At 46.4% G+C, this 23049-nt stretch overlaps 1 protein-coding gene across 1 annotated transcript; it reads left to right on the top strand.

Annotated features, from left to right (window-relative positions):
* The first annotated feature begins 12995 nt into the window (after positions 1-12995).
* LOC119945051 (olfactory receptor 2G3-like) lies at positions 12996-21266 on the top strand. Its single transcript, XM_038766046.1, has 4 exons — positions 12996-13053; positions 14501-14548; positions 20394-20435; positions 20650-21266. The coding sequence occupies exons 1-4, from the start codon at positions 12996-12998 to the stop codon at positions 21264-21266; spliced, it is 765 nt and encodes a 254-aa protein (XP_038621974.1).
* Positions 21267-23049: the final 1783 nt, after the last annotated feature.

Genomic DNA, 23049 nt, shown 5'->3' with positions numbered 1-23049 from the left:
GCCATTACACTGCGTGGCCCTTGCTGCTCCCTGAAGGATCCTCTCCTCAGAGCGCCGCCATAGACGCCTGGGATTCCGTTCCCAAGAGGCCCGCCTGTCATCACTCCGCGTGGACCCCGCTGCTCCTTGAAGGATCTTCTCAGAGCTCTGCCATAGACGCCCCCTGCTTCCACCGCCCCCCCCCTTAAGCGACTTTCCTTAAAGTGCCCCCCATACCCCCTTTCCTGGTCCGGACCTGACTGACTCTCCCCACCCCTAGGTGTTCACTCCTCTCCCCAGGTATCTCTGCTCCCTGACCCCCTTAACAGGTCCGCCTTACTCCAGCACATAATAGTTTGTATCTGCTCTCTGTGACATCATTATCTGACAATTTTATTATTGCCATAGCATGTCAATCGTTACCTACCCCCTGTGACGTCACCGCCTATTTAAATCATTGCTACTGTTTTATTCCTTCTGCATCTCAGTTATTAACCTCCCGCTGTACTGTCACTCGCCCTGCTGACCTCACCATGAACTTTCAATTCCCTTGCTCCCAACTGCCATTCCCATTCCTCAACTTCCCCTTCCCCTCTCCCACCCAGCTTTTCCCCTCCCTCTCCCCCACCAAGACCACTCCCCCTCACCCCCTACAAATGATCCCTCTGTACCAGCGCCAATCTTTCCCTCCCCCCCCAGCCCCCTCCCTCCCATACTTCCCAACCCCACCCCATCCCAGTACTTCTTTCCCATTGCCTCCCCTCTTCCCACTCTCCGCGCCTAGGCCCCCGCCAACTCATCCCAATCCGAACACTCCCCACCCCTCCCAACCTTCCCCCTCCCTCGACAGCTACTGCCAAGTGTGGTCTCTGGAACCCCCGCTCCATTATAAGTAAGATCCCTTTCATCCTGGACCTATTCCTTTCCAGCTCTCTACTCCTCCTCTCCCTAACTGAAACATGGTTGTCTCCGGACGACACGGTCTCTTCTGCTGCTCTCTCCAGTGGAGGCCTCTTCTTCCCCCACTCCCCGAGACTCACCGGAAAAGGAGGAGGTGTCGGCTTCCTTCTCGCCCCCCATTGTCGCTTTCGCACTATCCTTCCTTCCCCTTCCCTTTCCTTCCCTTCCTTTGAAGCCCACATTATTCGCCTCTACCACCCCCTCCAGATTTTTGTAGCGGTCATCTACCGCACCCCCGGCCCCACCTCCAACTTCTTTAACGATTTTGACCCCTTCCTCACCTTCCTTCTTTCCTTTTCCATGCCCACTCTGATCCTCGGAGACTTCAACATCCACATGGATATCCCTGGTGACTCCTCTGTCGCCCGCTTTCTATCTCTCCTTGAGGCTGCCAACCTCTTACTCCACCCCACCTCTCCCATTCACCAAATTAGTCACACCCTCGACCTCATCATCTCCTACCGCTGCACTGTGTCCACCCTCACCAACTCTGAAATCCCTCTCTCTGATCATAATCGTCTCACCTGCCTCCTCACTCACACTCCTTTCCCCTGTAAATCCATATTACTCCCTCACAGAGATCTCCGCTTTCTTGACCCCATCCATCTTTCAGAGCGCCTCACCCCCCACCTCAACTCCCTCTCATCGCTACCCAGTCTTGATGATCAGATTACTGCTCTCAACTCTACCCTTTCTACTCAGCTAGACTCACTCGCTCCCCTTTCCCTTAGCCGCTCTCATACTACTAACCCACAACCCTGGGTCACTGCCATTGTCCGCCTTCTTCACTCCTATGCTCGAGCTGCCGAAAGCTGCTGGCGAAAGTCTAAACACCATGCCAACCTCGTTAACTTCAAGTTTATCCTTTCCTAACTTGACGCATCCCTCTCCTCTACCAGACAAAACTATTTCACCTCCCTTATTGACACCCATGCCCATCATCCCCGTCAACTCTTCCGTACATTCAACTCCCTTCTCAGGCCCACGGTTCGTCCCCATCCTCCTTCCCTCACCCCCAAAGATCTGGCCTCCTACTTCATTAAAAAATTAAAGCCATCATGTCTGACCTCCCCAAAATCACTACCCCGCCTTCCCCAACCCCCCGGCTCTCAACACTCTCTGCTACTATACCATCCTTCCCAGCAGCATCCTCAGAAGAACTCTCCTCCCTCCTCTCAAGTGCTACTCCGGCCACCTGTTCTTCTGACCCGATTCCCTCTCGTCTCATGAAATGTCTCTCTCTGTCCCTTCTCCCCTCCTTAACTTCCATCTTCAACCGCTCACTCTCCACTGGTTCCTTCCCCTCTGCCTTCAAACATGCCCATGTCTCTCCCATCCTAAAAAAAACCCTCTCTTGACCCCACCTCACCTTCTAGTTATCGCCTCATATCCCTCCTACCATTCCTTTCCAAACTCCTTGAACGAGTTGTCTACAGGCGCTGCCTCGAATTCCCCAGCTCCAACTCTCTCCTCGACCCCCTCCAGTCTGGCTTCCGTCCCCTACATTCCACGGAAACTGCCCTCTCAAAGGTCACCAATGACCTCCTGCTTGCCAAATCCAACGGCTCATACTCCATCTTAATCCTCCTCGATCTCTCGGCTGCCTTTATCACTGTGGACCACCCCCTTCTCCTCAACACGTTATCTGACCTTGGCTTCACAGACTCCGTCCTCTCCTGGTTCTCCTCATCTCTCCGGTCGTTCATTCTCAGTCTCTTTTGGAGGCTCCTCCTCCCCCTCCCATCCCCTTACTGTGGGGGTTCCTCAAGGTTCAGTTCTTGGTCCCCTTCTGTTCTCGATCTACACTCACTCACTTGGTGACCTCATTCGCTCCCACGGTTTCAACTATTATCTCTACGCTGATGACACCCAAATCTACATCTCGGCTCCTGCTCTCTCCCCCTCCCTCCAGGCTCGCATCTGCTCCTGCCTTCAGGACATCTCCATCTGGATGTCTGCCCGCCACCTGAAACTCAACATGTCCAAGACTGAACTCCTTGTCTTCCCTCACAAACCCTGCCCTCTCCCTGACTTTCCCATCACTGTTGACTGCACTACCATCCATTCCGTCTCAAAAGCCCGCAACCTTGGTGTCATCCTCGACTCCACTCTCTCGTTCCCCCCTCACTTGAAAGCAGGGAGGAGAGCTCCTCTGAGGATACTGATACTGAGGATACTCTCCATCCAAACCGGTACCCTTCTCGTTCAAGCACTCATCCTATCCCGTCTGGACTACTGTATCAGCTTCCTCTCCGATCTCCCATCCCCTTGTCTCTCCCCACTTCAATCCAAACTTCATGCTGCTGCTCGTATTGTCTTTTTGTCCAGAAAGGCTCTGGGCATGTTGCTCCCCTCCTCAAAAATTTCCAGTGGCTACCAATTAACGTACGCATCGGGCAGAAACTCCTCACCCTCGGCTTCAAGTCTCTCCATCACCTCGCCCCATCCTACCTCACCTCCCTTCTCTCCTTCTACATCCAAGCCTGCACCCTCCGCTCCTCTGCCGCTAATCTCCTCACCGTGCCTCGTTCTCGCCTGCCCCGCCGTCGACCCCCGGCCCACGTCATCCCCCTGACCTGGAATGCCCTCCCTCCCTACATCCGCCAAGCTAGCTCTCTTCTTCCCTTCAAGGCCCTACTGAGAGCTCACCTCTTCCAGGAGGCCTTCCCAGATTAATCCCCCTCCTTCCTCTCCCACTTCTCCCCCTCTCAATCCCCCCGCCTTACCTCCTTCCCTGCCCCACAGCACCTGTACATATGTATATATGTTTGTACGTATTTATTACTCTATTTATTTATTTATTTTACTTGTACATATCTAGTCTATTTATTTTATTTTGTTAATATGTTTTGTTTTGTTCTCTGTCTCCCCCTTATAGATTGTGAGCCCACTGCTGGGTAGGGACCGTCTCTATATGTTGCCACCTTGTACTTCCCAAGTGCTTAGTACAGTGCTCTGCCCACTGTAAGCGCTCAATGAATACGATTGATTGATTGATATGTATATATGTTTGTACGTATTTATTACTCTATTTATTTGTTTATTTTATTTGTACATATTTATTCTATTTATTTTATTTTGTTAATATGTTTTGTTTTGTTGCCTGTCTCCCCCTTCTAGACTGCGAGCCCACTGTTGTGTAGGGACCGTCTCTATATGTTGCCAACTTGTACTTCCCAAGCTCTTGGTACAGTGCTCTGCACACAGTAAGCACTCAATAAATACGATTGATTTAATGAATGAATGAACGAATGAATGAATGAATGAATGAGTGGTGTTGGTGTCACAGAAGAGGAGGGAGAAATTCACTGCGTTGTGGATGCCTCCGTTCAGCCCTCCGCCGATCCAGAAGGTGGAGGCCATCTTCCCACTGGCCCCTAGGTCCATGATGACCTCGCAGCGCAGAGGCCGGCAGATAGTGGCATTGCGGTCAAAGGACACCACCTCCGGGTGGTGTCAGGCACCTTCTTTTACATGAAGACATGGGAGATGCAACCCGAGACAGAAATTTCTCTGTGGTCAGTCAGGGAGTTGTGGATGGATTGGGGGACGGTAATGGAGATGTAGCAGAGGTCGATGAGGGCCAGGTTCCTGAGGAAGGGGTGCGTGGGTGTGTGGAGGTGCCAGTCGAGGGTGGTGACGGCAATGATGAGGAGATTCCCCGTCAGGGCTGCCAAGTAGACAGGAGGAACAGAGCAGCCTGTTCAGCTGCAGCTCCAGGACCTCCGAGAATCCCAGCAGGAGGAATTCCCTCACTGCCGCGAGGTTGGTCATTTCTTCCTTTTGAGGAAATAGGGTCCTGCGGGTTAGATGGAGGTGAAAATATTAAGTTATCAAAGCAGAGTGGTCTACTGGCTAGAGCACGAACCTGGGAGTAAGAAGACCTGGGCTCTAATCCCGGTTCTGCCATGTCTCTTCTGTGTGAGCTTGGGCAAGTCGTTTCACTTCTCTGGGCCCCAGTTGCCTCAACTGTAAAATGAGGATTAAATTCTACTCTTTCCTCCTTTGCATTTTCTCCTCTTCTCTCTACCCAGGGCGCGGAGGCTACAAATGATATTCAATTAATACTATTGATTGATTGATGGATTAACTATTGAGAAATGCTATCCTGGAAGGGAAATATTTGAGAAAAATCCCAGAAACTTTAATCTTTCTCCAAAACGAGGAAAGCTACAACTACAGCTGAACCCAAGCACCTCCAGTTTTCAGTACCACTACATACGATAATAATAATAAGAATAAAAATGGTATTTGTTAAGCGCTTACTATTTGCCAAGCACTGTTCTAAACACTGGGGTAGATACAAGTAATCACGTTGTCCCACTTGGGGCTCACAGTCTTAATCCACATTTTACAGATGATGTAACAGAGGCACAGAGAAGTTAAGTGACTTGTCCAAAGTCACACAGCTGAAAAGGGGCAGAATCGGGATTAGAACCCACGACCTCTGACTCCAAAGCCCACACTCTTTCCACTAAACCACTCTGCCTCTCACAATCAATTAGTCAATCGATAGATGCTTTTATTGGCTATTTTCAGAGCCCTGTACTAAATGTTTGGGAGATTATGATACAACAGAATTGACGGAAATGGTCCCTGCCCACAATGAGCTTACAGTCTAGAGGGGGAGGAAGACATTAATATTAATACATAAATATAGTACAAGGCACCATATCACAGGCCACGGCAGGATGGAGGGCAGGTTAAAACTTCATTCATTCATTTATTCAATCATATTTATTGGGGGATAGAGCAGAGGGAGGGAGTCGGAGCGATGGGGAGGGGAGGCGGAGTAGACGAAAAGGGGGGCTCAGTCAGGGAAGGCCTCCTGGAGGAGTTGAGCTCTCAGTATGGCTTTAAAGAGGAGAAGAGAGCTAGTTTGGTGGATGTGAGGAGAGGCCTGAACTAGGACGTGGGCCAAGAGTCGACGGTGGGACAGGCGAGAATGAGACACCGTGAAGAGGTTAGCGGCGTCAGAGGAGCAGAGTATGTGGGCTGGGCTGGAGAAGGAGAGAAGAGAGGTGAGGTAGGAAGGGGCAATGGGATGGAGAGCTTTGAAGCCAAGCTGATGGAGACCTTCTTAGGGCAGGGTCCCTGAAGCCTCCAAGGGACCCTCAAATTAACAAGCCTGGGAGATGCAGTATGGCCTAGTGGAAAGAGCATGGGCCTGGAAGTCAGAGGAGCTGGATTCTAGTCCTTGTTCTTCCAACTGCTTGCTATGTGACCTTGGACAAGTCATTTAACATCTCTTTGCCTCAGTTCTCCTCTTCGCTCCCTTACTTAGACTGCAAGCCCCTTGCAGTACAGGATTTAATGAATTTGTAATCTACTCCACTCTTAGAAGGGTAATAATAGAACAGTGGAACAGTACAGAATGTACAGCAGAGCAATAGAACAGTAATTAGAATAATAATAGTAATATTATACCATAGTAAGGATATAGTAATTATGATAATGATACAGTAGGCACTAAACAAATACCACTTAACAAATAGAAGCAGCATAGTTTAATGGATAGAGCCCGGGCTTGGAAGTCAGAGTTCATGGATTCTAATCCTGGCTCCATCACTTGTCAACTGTGTGGCTTTGGGCAAGTCACTTTACTTCTCTGTGCCTCAGTACCCTCGACTTTAAAATGGAGATGAAGACTGTGAGTCCCACGTGGGATAACCTGATTAACAGTGCTTGGAACACAGTGAGAGATTACAGATACGATCATCATTTTTTAAAAATCCTCTCCATTCTCGGTCCCTGTTTCAGACCAGAACATTCATTCATTCAATCGTATTTATTGAGCCCTTACTGTGTGCAGAGCACAGAACTGAGGGGGAAGTACAAATCCGCAACACACACAGTCCCTACCCAAGAAAGGGCTTAGCGTCTAGAAGAGGGAGACAGACAACAAAACAAAATAAGTAGAAAGGTGTCTGTACCATTAGAATAAATGTAATAATATCTATATACACATCATTAATAAAATAAATAGTTTAATAAATATGTACAAATATACACAAGTGCTGTGGGAAGGAGAAGGGGGAGGGCATGGGGGAGCGATGGGGAGGGGAGGAGGAGGAGAGGAAAATGGGGAGCTCAGTCAGAGAAGGCCTCCTGAAGGAGGTGAGTTCTCAGTAGGGCTTTGAAGGGAGGAAGAGAGCTATTTTGGCAGATGTCTGGAGTGGGGCATTCCAGGCCAGAGGCAGGACATGCGCCAGGGGTCGACGGCAGGACAGGCGAGAACGAGGCCCACCGAGGAGGTTAATGGCAGAGGAGTGGAGTGTGCAGTCCGTGTTATAGAAGGATATAAGGGAGGTAAGGTAGGAACGTGAGAGGTGATGGAGAGCTTTGAAGCCTATAGTGAGGAGCTTTTGCTTAATGCGAAGGTTGATAGGCAACCAATGGAGATTTTTGAGCAGGGGAGTAATAGCCCAGAGCGTTTCTGTACAAAGATAATCCGGGCAGCAGAGTGAAGAATAGCCTGAATCGAGGAAAGACAGGAGGATCGGAGATCAGAAAGGAGGTCGAGACAGTAATCCAGTCGGGATAGGATGAGAGATTGAACCAACGAGGTAGCGGTTTGGATGGAGAGGAAAAGGCAGATCTTGGCGATGTTGTGAAGGTGAGACTGCCAGGTTTTGGTAACGAATTGAATGTATGGGGTAAATCAGAGAGCGGAGTCAAGGATGACACCAAGGTTGTGGGCTGTGAGACTCCCGGTAGTGGTAGTGCCATCCATAGTGACGTGACAGTCAGGGAGAGGACAGGGTTTGGGAGGGAAGATAAGGAGCTCAATCATAGACCCGTTGAGCAGGTGACAGGTGGACATCCACGTGGAAATGTCTTGAAGTCAGGAGGAGATACGAGCCTGAAGGGAGGGAGAGAGAACCCCCAGCCTCTGTCCTGTAAAAAGTACCCTGAGCTTGGTCTAATAGAAAGAGCATAATCCCGGTTGTGCCGCTTGCCTACTGTGTGACTTTGCACGAGCCACGTCACGTCTCTCAATTTCTTCAGCTTAATACCCCAATTTCTAATATCAGGAAAACCAAGCTCAGCTTCCTCACGGGTCTTCTTAGAATCAGGTCAGGAATGAAATGACAGAGCTTGGCCTGCTCCCGCTAGACGGTCAGCTTGGTGTGGACAGGGAATATGTCTACAGAACTGTGCTTGGCACATAGTAAGCGCTTAACAAATACCATTATCATTATTATTATTATTATTACCGACTCTGTTATATCGTACTCTTCCAGTTGCTTAAATCAGTGTTCTTCACATAAGCGTTCAATAAAAGCCACTGATTGACTGACTAATGTCTGCTTCCCCACGTACAATATAAGCTCACTGGGACAGGGATCATGTCCACCAATTCTGTTATACTGGACTCTTCCAATCACTCATTCAGTGCTGTGCACATAGTTAGCGCTAGATAATAACACGGATTGTTTAACGTCTACCTTTAATTCTAGATTGTAACCTCGTTTATTCATTCATTCAAAAGTATTTATTGAGCGTTTACTGTGTGCAGAGCATTGTACTAAGCTCTTGGAAAGTACAATTGTGCAACAGAGACAATACTCATCAACAAAAGGTTCAGAGTCTAGAAGGGAGAGACAGACAACAAAACAGTCAGGCAGTGGGCAACGAACGTGTCTACCCACTCTGTAATAGTGCACTCATCCAAGAGCTTAGTGCAGTGCTCTGCACCCAGCAAGCACCCATTTATTGATGGATTCTCTCCTTAGCTCTCACAATTACCCGGGTCTCAGCCACTGCACTCATGGTCGCCAGAAAGTGCTCTAGATCTCTGATGGTCTTCCCATCTGAGCCCAGAACTCGTGATAATTACTCTCAGAACAACATGCTGAACAAACAGAGGAGCCTTTTTTATGAACTCCTGAAAAACATACGACTCTCATCATCTCCCATTCCCTGGGGAACCCACCTGCTCAGAGAGGCTAGTATTCCCAGTGGGCCGTTATGTTCAAACTCGAGAAGCAGAAAAATAGTAAAACGCAAGGGAGAAATTGGTCCACCTAGATTTATCCGCCTAGATTTATAATAATTATTAATATTATCATCATTGCTGCTGTATTTGTTAAGCACTCACTATATTGTCATATTCGTTTAGCACTCACTCTGCTATTATTATGGAATATATTAAGCACTCACTAATGGCATTTGTTAAGCACTTACTATATTATTATTATGTAATTTGTTAAGCACTTACTATATTATTATTACTATTATGGTATTTGTTAAGCACTCACTATCTTATGGGATTTGTTAAGCACTGACTACATTATTATTATGGTATTTCTTAAGCACTCACTATATTATTATTATGGCAGTTGTTAAGCACTTACTATATTATTATTTTTACAGTATATGTTAAGCACTCACTATCTTATGGGATTTGTTAAGCACTGACTAAATTATTATTATGGGATTTCTTAAGCACTCACTATATTATTATTATGAAATTTGTTAAGCACTTGCTGTATTATTATTATGGTATTTGTAAAGCAAATATATTATTTTTATATATAATATATATATATAAATAATACTATAATGCTATATATAATACTATACAATACTACTATTATATATAATATATAATACAATATATAATAATACCATATAATACTATATTATATATAAGATATGTATTGTATTATATATTATATTACATATTATATTATTATATATTATATAACACTATATTATTATTATGCCATTTATTAAGAACTTACTATGTTGTTATTATTGTGGTATTCGTTAAGCACTTTCTACATTATTATCATGTATTTGTTAAACACTTTATTATCATTATGGCAATTGTTAAGCACCTTATTATTATTATGACAATTGTTAAGCACTAACTATATTATTATTATGGTACTTATTAAGCACTCACTATATTGTTATTATGGCATTTGTTAAGCACTTCCTATATAGTTATGGTATTTGTTAAGCACTTATATATTCTTATTATCAGTGTTGAATCTTCCCGGACGAAAGACAACTATCAATTACTTGATGGTATCTATTAAGCAATTAGGTGCTTAGTGCAGTGCTTTCACAAAGTAGGTTTTGAGGATGATGATGTTAATGAAGTAGAGCAGTGTACTAAGAGATTGGGAGCATTTGATACAACGGGGTTGGTAGATATGATTCCTGTCCACTTTTAGATTGTAATCTGCATGAGGGAGAGGGACTGTGTTTAATCCCCCACCTGTGTACTTTCTCCTACCATTTATTATTCATTCAGTCATATTAATTGAGCTCTTATTATGTGCAGAGCACTGCACCTAGCACTTTGCACACAGTAAGCACTTAATGAATGAAATTACGACTTCTACTACGTACCTGAACATGAATTCCTGGACCACTGGTTAAGTGGATTGTCCAAACAGCGCTTAGAATAGGATTTGATGCATAGTAAGCACTTAGTAAATACTATTCCGACTTCTACTATGCACCTGAACGTGAACTCCTGGACCACTCGTTTAAGTGGATTGTCCAAACAGCGCTTAGATTAGCGTTTGAGACATAGTAAGCACTTAAGAAATGCCATAAAAACAAACAAACCATAAAACAGCAAGTGTGCCAGGAGATTAGCAAAGGCGTGGCAGGAAATGCAGTGTCTCAGATGGTTTGACTCTGTCTCTGATCACCTTGGCTCTCCTTAGACTAGAATCCCAACTAGTAAAAGTGGTGGCAAGAGGGACACAGTGATACAACGATGCCCCACAACACCACCCAAACAGAGAGAGATAGAACAAGCCACCCGCTCCACGGCTCATTTTATTCAGGCCTCTCATCCAACAAAGAGGAGGTGAAAATCAGAGATTTGCTCTTGGGATTCCAGCGTTCAGACAAGAGGAGTCGGACGAGATTGGTCGACTCAAGCCCTCCATCTCAGTTGGTGACCGGTACATGAGACCTCTATGTGCTATTCTATCGGTTAATCAATCAATCAATCAATCAATCAATCAATCGTATTTATTGAGAGCTTACTTTGTGCAGAAAACTGTACTAAGCGCTTGGGAAGTACAAGTTGGCAACATATAGAGACAGTCCCTACCCAACAGTGGGCTCACAGTCTAGAAGGGGGAGACAGAGCACAAACTCAAACATATTAACAAAATAAAATAAATAGAATAGATATGTACAAGTAAAATAAATAAATAAATATAGTAATACATATGTACAAACATATATACATATATACAGGTGCTGTGGGGAAGGGAAGGAGGTAAAACGGGGGGGGGATGGAAAAGGGGACAACCCTGTCAGGTTGTCAGGGAAAGTGCTGGGTGTGGAGTTCAGCGGCGACAGTGGAGAAGCAGTGTGGCCTATTGGGCCTGGGAGCCAGACGAACCTGGGGTCTAATCCCGGCTATGACGTTTGTTTGCTTTGTGCCTTGGACAGGGCACTTGGCTTCTCTGTCCCTCAGTTACATCAACTCTAAAATGGGGATTAAGACTGTGAGCCCCATGTAGGACAGGGACTGTGTCCAATTTGACTAGCTTGAATCAACCCCAGCGCTTAGTATTGTGACTGGCACATAGTAAGTGCATAGTAAGTGAGAAGCAGCTTGGCTCAGTGGAAAGAGCACGGGCTTGGGAGTCAGATGTGGGTTCTAATCCTGGTTCCGCCACTTGTCAGCTGTGTGATTTGTGGCAATTTACTTAACTTCTTTGTGCCTCATTTGTCTCATCTGTAAAATGGGGATTAAGTTTGTGAGCCCCACGTGGGACACCCTGATTACTTTATAAGTCTCCCAGCACTTAGAACTGTGCTTGGCACATAGTAAGACAAATACCATCATTATTATTTTTAACTTATACCATAAAATATGTATTTTTCCTGAAAGGGTCCAGACAGTTTCCATGTATCTCTAGACTGCATGCTCGTCAATTTATTTTTATTCATTCATTATTTATTAAGTGCTCCCCATGTGCCAAACACTGTTCTAAGCACTGGGGTAGATATAAGTTAAACTGTTTGGACCCAGTTCCGGTCCTATTTAGGGCTCACAGTTCAAGTAGAAGGGAAGACAAGCTCAGTATGGTCAGGAGATGTGTCTATCAACTCTGTTGTACTCTCCCAAGTGCTTAGTACAGCACAAAGTGAGCGCTCAATATATACCACAGGTTGATCGATATTGATGTGGGGATAAAGGGTGTATACTAGTGGAAAGAGCAAAGGGCTGGGAGTCAGAGGGATGGGAATCACTTGCCTGCTGTGTGATCCTGGACAAATCACTTAAATTCTCTATGATTCAGTGTCCTCATCTGTAAAATGGGCATTAAAATATCTGTTTTCCTTCTTCTTGGACTATGAGCTCCGTGTGGGACAGGAACTGTGTCTGATCTGATTATACTTTATCCATTCCAGTTCTTGGAACATAGTATGTGCTCAACAAATACCACAAGTATTATTCAAATCTGGTGAATCTAACATATTATTATTACTATGGTATTTACAGTCTAATAGAAAATGTGTAACCTCACTGGCTGTTGTGTCATCAATCAATCGATCAATCAATGGTATTGATTGAGCGCTATCAATCAATCATATTTATTGAGCCCTTACTACGGGCAGAGCACTGTACTAAGCACTAGGGAGTACTAAGAACTAGTTCAACAGAGTTGGTTGACCAGTTTCTTTTCCACAAGGAATTTATACTCTTGAAGGGGAAGCAGCCATTGATTAATCAAGCCATCAATCAATGACATGTATTGAGCGCTGACCATGTGCAGAGAACTGTAGTAAGCACTTGGGAGAGTTAAATATGTGTCACCATGATCTTGCCCATCAGACGAAAGTAGGAATAGTAGTAAAAGTATTTACGAAGAGCTTACTGTGTGATGATTTGACACATTTGCAATGGTTAATAACGGTCTTCTGCTACACAGTTAAGACAGTTTATCTCTGGGAAGGAAATGGCCAATGGCATGCCAGTGACAGTATTCCTCCTGCTTGGATTCTCAGAGGTCCGGGAACTGCAGCTGGTCCAGGCCGCGCTGTTCCTCCTGGTCTACCTGGTGGTCCTGATGGAGAATCTCGTCATCGTCACCGTCACCACCACCACCCTCGCCTCCACATCCTCAAGTACTTCTTCCTCAGGAACCTGTCCGTCTGCAACCTCTGCCTCATCTTCCTCACCCTCCCCAAATCCATCCACAACTCCCTGACTGACCGCAGAGAAATTTCTGGTCCGGGTTGCATCTCTTAAGTGTTCTTAGTAATCACCCTTGCGGGTGTCGAAGTGGCCCTGCTCACGGTGATGTCTTACGAACGCTATGCCGCCATCTGCCGCCCCCTGCGCTGTGAGGCCATCATGGACCGAGGGGCCCCTGGGAAGATGGCCGCTGCCTCTAGGCTGGGTGGCACTTTGAGCTCCACCACGCACATTGCCGCCACCTTCTCCGTCGGTTTCGGTGGGTCCAACATGATCTTTCATTAAGTCTGTGACACTCCCCAAATGATAGAACTTTCAGGCCCCAGTGGGAACCTCTAGGAAATTGGGGTCACAGTCTTCTCCGACATTCTGAATGTTTCATGTCTCGTCTCCATCATCGTCTCTTACATGTGCATCTTCTGGCCCATGCTGAGGATGCCGGCCGCCGAGGGGCGGGCCAAATCCTTCTCCATCTGCCTGCCTCACCTCTCCGTGGTGATTATATTCATCTCCACAAGAACTGTCGCCCACTTGAAGCCGCCCTCAGACTCCTCCACGCTGGACCTGCTGTTATCCTTGTTCTACACCATGGTGTCCCACGCCCTGAACCCCCTCATCTGCAGCCTGAGGTACCAGGACATGAAGACAGCGTTGAGGAGGGTGCTGGGAGTGACAGGATGGCTCTGAGAAATAGGGACACATGAAGTTTGTCCTGGGAACGGGCATCTGTGGGGGAAAAAATCCTGTAATAAGCGTCACCTTCTTCTAAGAAAGGCTCAGGCAATCGATCACTAAAATAAACTATCTATATTTTAGCCGTAGTTGTTTAGCCCTTACTATGTGCCAGGCACTGAACTAAGAGCTGGGGTAGATACAAACTCATCAGGTTGGACACAGTCCCTGTCCCACATGGTTATCACTCCCAGTTCACTAGTGGAACCCTGAAACAAACTCCATTTAATGGTATCAGTGGTATTTAGTGAGCTCTTACTGTGCAGAGTAATGTACTAAGCACTTGGGACAATACAACACTGTTGGTAGAAACTTTCCCTGTCCACATCGAGCTCACATACTATGTAAGCAGGAACCCCTGAACTAAACCACCCAGACCTGTAATTCTAGAGCAGAGCACAGAAGCCTGAGTAGCAGTTTGAAGAGTGGAAATCGCACAGGGCATGGTGTCAGAAGGTCCTGAGTTCTAATCCCGGATTAACCACACACCTGCTGTGTGACCTTGGGCGAGTCACTTTACTTCCCTGTGCCTCATCTGAAAAATGGGGATAAAGACTGTGAACCCAACGTGGGACAGAGGCTTTGTCTAACCTGCTTAGTTTGCATCGATCTCAGCCCTTACTACATTGTCTGGCCCATATTAAGTGCTGAATAACAGCAACAACAAGCAGGAGAAGAATCTGATGCAGTCAGGTATGTGTCTGTAAACAGACTGAACTTTGTCTCAAGAGAAACTAAAGTTAAAAGTGGAAAATGGGAGACCCTGAACTCTTCACATTGCACCTAGGACAAGAGCAACAGCAGGAGAAAGAATCAGTCAAGGGTTTGTTTGTAATCAGACTGGCCTTTGTCTCAGCAGAAACTACAGTCATAAATGAAAATGAGAGACTCTGAACTATTCGTACTGTACCTAGAACGCCACACAGCAAGTACAGTTCTGCTAATTCCAGGCGAAACAAGAGCCAAGGAGGGAAAGAGAGCCTGCAGCCATAAGAATTGGGATCTGGTAGGAGCAGGTGGTGGGGACAACTCAGAAAGATGGTGGTCCAGCTATTCCTTGGACCTTGCAAGAAGATCGAGATGAAGGCTTTCCCAGACTAAGCCCCCATTTTCCTCAGCTCCCCCTCCCATCCACATTGCCTCAACTAACTGCCTTTGCTATTCCCTCCTCCCTCTCCGCACCCCACAGCACTTGTGAATATATGCATATGTATGTATAATTCTATTCATTTATATTGACGTCCGTATGCTTGTTTTGATGTGTACATATCTATAATTTTCTTTACTTACTTGTTTTGATGTCTGCCTTCCCCCTTCTAGACTGTAAGCCCTGTGTGGACAGGGATTGTCTCTCTTTATTGTTGAATTGTACTTTCCAAGCGCTTGGTACAGTGCTTTGCACACAGTAAACACTCGATTAATACGATTGAATGAATGAATGAATGAATGAAGGATGAAGATCAAGAATGAAGACCTTTGTCACGCTGTCCACCCTATTATACATTCATTCACTCAATCATATGTATAAATAATGGTATTTATTAAGCGCTTACTATGTGCCAATCATTGTTCTATGCGCTAGGATAGATACAAAGTAATCAGGTTGTCCCCGGTGGGGCTCACAGTCTTAATACCCATTTTACAGATGAGGTAATTGAGGCACAGAAAATTTGAGTGGCTTGCCCAAAGCCACACAGCTGACGAGTGGCAGAGCTGGGATTAATGAATTTGAGAATGGTTTGAATACTTGGAAGCTGATAGCTAAGACATCTCTCTCCCCAAGGCTCTCTCCCAAGAGTCCCTACTCTGGCCGCCTCTGTGCCTGACTAATTGTTACAGTTGGAGGGCGTGAGAACCCCAGGGGGCCCCTCCCCATCTGTGCCAACATATCTCTGTCTTTGGCGATCCCGTACTTCAGAAATATTGGTTCCCCCAACCCCCAAATGTGAAGAGCACCTAGAGAGACATTCTGGTCCTTATCTCCTGATTGCCTCTCTCAATTCCCGAGATCCTAGAGAAAGGGCAGTAGTACTCTGGAAAGAGGAAGAGATGTAGAGCAGAGGTGATGGAGAAAATTAAATTTCCTTGAACGTCAGCCCGACCCTAATCATCTTCCCACCGCCACCCGCTCCTGGAGAGATTTGGAAAAAGTGGCTGGGGGATAATCCTTTCTTTGCTCAGCTGTTTCTAGCTCAGCTTCCTTCTCACCTTCTCGCTCACGAGGCTGAGGATGGAATCTCCAACATTGACTCCCACCCAGTGGAATCATTTCTCCAGACCAGAGTAGGAATCTCTTTGCCTTTTCTTCACAGTAGAACTGGTGATTAGGGATGAAACAAAGAACCCCATAATCCCCCTGGCCAATCTATAACCTCTATGGTATTTAGGAAAGTGGGAATTGAGTATATGTGCTACTAATCCATTCATTCATTCATTCATTCATTTATTCATTCATTCAATCGTATTTATTGAGCGCTTACTGTGTGCAGAGCATTGTACTAAGCGCTTGGGAAGTACAAGTTGGCAACATATAGAGACGGTCCCTACCCAACAGTGGGCTCACAGTCTAGAAGGGGGAGACAGAGAACAAAACAAAACATATTAACAAAATAAAATAAATAGAATATGTACAAGTAAAATAAATAAATAAATACGTACAAACATATATACATATATACAGGTGCTGTGGGGAAGGGAAGGAGGTAAGGCGGGGGGATGGATGGGGAGGAGGGGTAGAGGAAGGGGGGGACTCAGTCTGGGAAGGCCTCCTGGAGGAGGTGAGCTCTCAGTAGGGCCTTGAAGGGAGGAAGAGAGCTAGCTTGGCGGATGGGCAGAGGGAGGACATTCCAGGCACGGGGGATGACGTGGGCCGGGGGTTGACGGCGGGGCAGGCGAAAACGAGACACGGTGAGGAGATTAGCCGCAGAGGAGCAAGGAGTAATCCAGAGTATTTATTGAGAACTCCTGCGCCGAGCAGAGGAAAGTGTAGTATAGGGCAGGATCCCTACCCTCGAGGAGTTTACAGTCTAGTCTGCCCTATGGGGGTTACTCCTGGCCCTGCCTCAAAACTCCATCCTGTCTGCAAACTCCCAGATGCTGAAGAAATCAGGGAGAAAGCCTTAACCATCACTAGCCCACAGTTACTACCCCTGTTCCAGTCAGAGATGACCCACTCCTAAATGTGAGTCCAGTAGTGGCTTGGGAGAGAGTCAAGGGAGCCAAGCCCCTCCTCATCGACCCCGGGGAGCTGAGGAGTGGAAGGCTCTAAGGAAGAGCTGAGGTGTGAGACGTAGCATGGGCCTGCGGATAGAGCCAAGGCCTTGGAGTCAGAAGGACCTCCGTTCTAATCCTAGCTCAGACACTTGTCTGCCTTCTGCTATGTAACTCTAGGCAAATCACTCCACTTCTCTATGCCTCCGTTTCCTCATCTGAAAAATGGGGATTCAATACATGTCCCTCCTACTTAGATTGTAAACTTCATTTGGGACCTCATTATCTTTTGTCCAGCCCAGCGTTTAGTACAGTGCTTGGCATAGGGTAAGCACTTAATAAGTGCTGTCTACTTGTTTTGTTTTGTTGGCTGTCTCCCCCCTTCTAGACTGTGGGCCCTTTGTTGGGTAGGGATTGTCTCCGTCTGTTGCTGAATTGTATTTTCCAAGTGCTTAGTCCAGTGCTCTGCACACAGTAAGTGCTCAATAAATACGATTGAATGAATGAATGAATGAACGACCGAGCTACAGCTAATCCACTGAGCACTTACTGTGTAGAGAGCACTGTATTAAGTGCTTGGGAGAGTCCAATATAACAGACGTGATAGACATTGGTCCCCAGAGCAAGGTAAGGGAACAGAGGAGGATGAGAAGGAGACACAGAAAGGGAACACGCTAGAAAAATAGATGGCAAATCGAGTTTCTCTCTATTTCAGTTAGAACATGTTGGGATGCAGAGTCCATATCCTACTTGTCCCTTTTCAGTGTTGCAAGACCAGAAATTCCTTCTAGGAATCTACTCTCAATCCCTCCTGCTTCAGTGTCAGCTACTGACTCTTATCCTGACTCAAGAGGAGGCAGAATGAAAACGCTTCACTTTCTGGGCTGAGGAGAGCCCTTGGAAGATTCTCCAGTCCGGAGTAGGGTATTCCAAGAACTTCACGTTTCTTCAAGGTTCAAATTTACTCCCATTTTCTCACCCGTCTCCACATCCTTCCACCTTTCTCTGGAGCCGAAGTGTTCAGAAGGGGACCCAGGACAACAGCTTTGCTCAGTGGAAAGATCCTGGACTTGGGAGTCAGAGGTCACGGGTTCTAATCCCAGCTCCGCCATTTATCAGCTGTGTGACTTTGGGCAAGTCACTTAACTTCGCTGTGCCTCGGTTACCTCATCTGTAAAATGGGGATTAAAACTGTGAGACCCACCTAATTACCTTGTATCTACCCCAGTTCTTAGAACAGTGCTTGGCACATAGTAAGTGCTTAACAAGTTCCATTATTACTAGTATTATTATTGTTATCTTAGAATTGGAACTCCTTGGACACAATCTATGTCACTCCCAGACCGTAGTACAGTGCTTTGCACATAGTAAGAGTGAAATAAATACCAGTCCCACTGCATCAGAATGTCACTGAAACTGCACAGGGTGCTCGATCAATGCTATTGCTGGGTCACCTTGAGCAAGCCGCTTAACTTCTCTGTGCCTCAGTTACTTCATCTGCAAAACGGGGATCAAGACTGTTAGCCCCACGTGGGACAACCTGATTATCTTGTATCTACCATCGCGCTTAGAACAGTGCTTGGCACATAGTAAGCATTCAACAAATACCGTTATTATTGTTGTTATTGTTATTACTACGATTACTAACTTGCTTTTTCTGTGGTTCTATTTCTCACCTGCTCTCCTGTTTTTCTTTCCTTTTAACTCCTTCATACGTTTTTCTCCTTCCCTCTCGTTTTCTCATGCTCGCTCTCATTTTTGTCTCATCCTCTTGCCATTTTTCCCTCTATCACTCTCTCCGTCTCCTTTTTCTCTCCTTCTTACTCTTTCTTGCACTTTTTTCTCCCTCTCACTCTCTTTCCTCCACTCCCAAATTTTCGTTCCCTCTCCCTCTTTTTCTCTTACTCTTTCCTTATCTTGTTTTTCTCTCTCTTGCTCTCTCACATTTTTCTCCCTCTCACTCTGTTCCGCTTTTTCTCTCCTTCTCACTCTTTCCCCTTTCTCTCTCCCACTTTTTCTCTCCCTTATGTTCTCTCTAACTCCCTCTTGCTTTTCTCGCCCTCTCACTCTCTCTCGCACTTTTTCTACCTCTCACTTGCTTTCCCTCACTCTCTGTCTTGCTTTTTCCTCTCCTTTATGCTTTTCCCCTCACTCTCACTCTTACTTTTCTCTTCCTCTCACTCTGCTCTTGTTCCCCTTTCTTCCATTTCCTTGGTTTCCTCCTTCTTTCTTTTTCTCACCCTTTCACTCTTTCTTGCTCTTTCGTTTTTTCTCGCCCTCATGATCTTTTTCTCTCTCTCTCCCTGTCTAGCCTTTTCTCGCCCTCACGATCTCTTTACCTCACTTTTTCTCTTGCTTTTTCTCTCCTAACACTTTCTCTCATTCACTCCTTTTCCTCTCTCTCTCTTTCCCTCTCACTTTTTCTCTCCCTTGCACTCTCTTTCCCTCACTCCCTATCTCTCATTTTTCCCTCGTTTTTCTCTTTCCCACTCCCTTTCTCCACAATCCTCTCTCTCTCTCCATGCCTCCCGGTCACCCGTCGTCCGGGGACAGGTTCGTTCAGTGATCGGCGAGGCGAGAGAGGGAGCGAGAGACGCCGGGGAGGGAAAGCCTGAGTTTTATATAAAATTTATTCCTCGATGTGAATTGAATTTATGTAATTGTTAGGCGCAATGGATTGAACTTCCCTTTCGGGAGGAATATAATCAATTAGCTATATTAGAGCTTCCCTACACAGGAGGAACACAATCATACGTTAATCGCGCGTGGGTGAGTTGGTTAACTCTCACTCATGCACATTTCCCACTCGGAAAGAATCCACTTACTTTCCCACATGGGAAGAATTCATTACATTACCCGTGCACGTGGTGGGCGGCCAGCTCTCACCATGTGCTCTCCCTACATGGGAGGAATCCACTCATGGTTCCGATCAGTGGCGGGACACCTGGTCCCACCCATGAGACACCCACCCTTCCCGTGGCCCTTGCCTCAGTGTGTTGGTTCCGGTTGCAGAGCAGGCATCTGACCTTCTGGGCAGAGAGAGACACGTGGGTTGCTGCTGCTGCAGCGGCTGCTCCTCCTGCTGCTGCATGTTTTGGTGTTCTGTCCCAGAAGGTCAGAGGCGACAGGAATTTATCGCCTGTGCCTCTAGGCCACTTCAGCTTCCGGCCTCAGTCTATCCAATCTCTGCCCTCCCCCCCTCCTCCATACCAAATTTAATTGGCACGGGGGCGAGGGACACCTTCTGTATTCCTGGCTTGGGTTATCAATCTAGAAGTTTTGGTTGTAGGAGCGGTATCCCACCCTTACCTCTGAGTTCCGCCTGCAGGCTCAGGTGGTCACGAGATAGTATTTGACTTTGAGACGGCCGGTACCCCAGGGTCACCTCGGGACACTGCCTCACTCTTTTTCTCTCCCTCACTCTTATTTTTTTCTCTCCTCCTTCTTTTCTTCCCCATCCCTCTTTCCCTCATCCTTTCTCTCTCCCTGCCTCCCTCGCTTTTCCTACAAGGACGAGAATGATGCCGAATGACACTTTGGAGAGGACTTTGTCTTGGTGGGTTTCTCTGCTCAGCCCCAGTAAGAGAAGATCCTCTTCATGGTTGCCTTGATCTTCGACATCCTAACACTGGTGGGCAAGACTGCCATTATGTTGGTGACCCGACTGGATCTCTGTCTCCATACGCCCATGTACTTCGTCCTGTCTCAACGCTCCCTCATGTACCTCTGCTTCCCCACCAGCATCGTCCCCCAGCTTCTGTGGAACATCCGGGGGCACTCCAAGACCATCACCCTGGTCCATTGTGTGGTACAGCTCTACGTCTCCCTGGCCCTGGGTTCGACGGAGTGCATCCTTCTGGCCGTCATGGCCTTGGACAATCACGACGCCATCTGCCGATCCCTTCACTACACCACCATCACGCACCCGCGACTCTGCTGGGCCCTGGTGGGCTTAGCCTGGCTCGGTCGGGTGGGGTACACCACGATTCAGGCCACCGTCATATACCACCTGCCCCGCTGTGGACACCGGCGGCTTTCCCACTTCCTCTATGAGATGCTCACCATGCTCAAGATGGCATGTGTGGACGTTCGGGCCAATGAGATCCAGCTCTTCGTGGACACCTTGGCCCTGACTCTCCTACCCTTCAACCTGATCACGGTCTTCTATGGGTCCAACACCCGGGCAGTGCTGAAGATCTAGTCGCCCTGGGTTTGGAAGAAGGCCCAGGGCACCCGCGGGTCCCACCTCCTGGTGATCACTCTCTTCTACGGTCCATCGCGGTGGTCTACATCTGGCCCAGCAGCTCCTTCTCTGGAACTTTGGACAGGTTTCTGACTGTCTTCTTCACTGTGGTCACCCCCACCCTAAACCCGCTCATCTACACCCTGAGGAACAAGGATATGAAGGGGATGGTGAGTAGGATTCTGGAAAAAAAAACAGAGTTCAGTAAAGGGCTAACATATTGAATCAAATTGTTCTAGAGTTCTTAAGGGCGGGAAATGTAACAGCTAAAACAGACAAATCTCCACTGAAGGAAATTAAATACCAGGAAAAAAATCAGATAATGAGAGTAATTGTGGTATTTGTTAAGTGCGTACCATATACCTTGCACTGAACTAAGTGCTGGGTTAGGTAGAAAATAAACAGATCCCACATGAGGCTCACAGTCTAAGTAGGAGGAAGAACAGGTATCAAGGGAAATGAGGCGCAGAGAAGTTAAGTGAGTTGCCTAAGGTCACACTGCCAGTAATGGCAGAGCCAGGACTAGTACCCAGGTCCTCTGACTCCCAGGCCCATGTTCTCTCCACTAGGCCAAACTTCTCAGAAATACCCACGGGGGCACACATCCGAGGAATTCTAAGCTTCAGATCCTGAATTACACTCAGAGATGTATGCATCCATTGATGAGACACTCTATGCTACAGAATGTGTGTTAATAAACTTTTCCACCTTCACTATGATTATTGTCTGCTTCCCCGTCTAGACTGCAAGCTCCTTGTGGGCAGAAATAGTATCTGTTATATTGTATACTACCAAATGCCTAGTAAAGTGCTTTGCACACAGTAATCATTCAATAAATACCATTGACGGATAGATTAATGTCTGTCTCCCCCTCTGGACTGTGAGCTCGGTGTGGGCAAGGAATATGTCTACCAACACTGTTTTATTGTGCTCTTCCAAGCTCTTAGTACAATGATCTACAGACAGTAAGCGCTTAATAAGTCCAACTGATAGATTGATTGATGTCTGTTTCCCCCTTTCGGTTGTGAGCTCTTTTGTAGACAGTGGACATGTCTACAATTCTGTTTTGTTGTACTCTCTCAAGTGCTTAATACAATGCTCTGCATACAAAAAGTGTTCATTAATATGATTATGATTAATATGATTATGATTATTATTAATACTCTGATTAAGTGATTGATTGATACTGATCCCAGCCCCTCAGTACTTACTCTAAATATTCTTAATCCTCTGTTATTTTCCCTTTCTGCAGTCTATTTTTATGCCCATCATCCCCTGAAGATTCTTAGCTCGATGTAAGCAAGGAACGTGTCTACCATCTCTGTTGTATTGTGCTTTCCCCAAGTGTTTAGTACAGTGATCTGCGCCCAGTAGTGCTAAATAAATATCATTGATGGTTGATTGATTACAGTAGGTAAGCTCGGATGATGTTATTATACGCCATCATTCGGTCGGTAAAAACGTAGCTATCGAGGGGAATATGCCGGAAATACCCGCTAGGGGTGAGACTCAGTGAAAGGGCATAAAAACCCAAGACAGAGAATAGTAGGCATTCTGTTCCATTGGCCTTTACCAAGTAATTATTACAGTGCTCTGCACACAGTAAACGCTCAATAAATGCCATTGATTCACTGATTGATTGATAGTGTTGCCTAGTGGCCATAAGATTCAGGAGACCCTTGTTCAAGTCTATGGTCTACTGTATGACCTAAGGCAAGTTAATTTCCCTTACTGAACCCCA

The sequence above is a fragment of the Tachyglossus aculeatus genome, chromosome 24 (assembly GCF_015852505.1).
Source record: "Tachyglossus aculeatus isolate mTacAcu1 chromosome 24, mTacAcu1.pri, whole genome shotgun sequence".
Lineage (NCBI taxonomy): Eukaryota > Metazoa > Chordata > Mammalia > Monotremata > Tachyglossidae > Tachyglossus > Tachyglossus aculeatus.
This window is presented reverse-complemented; position numbering and strand designations above follow the sequence as displayed.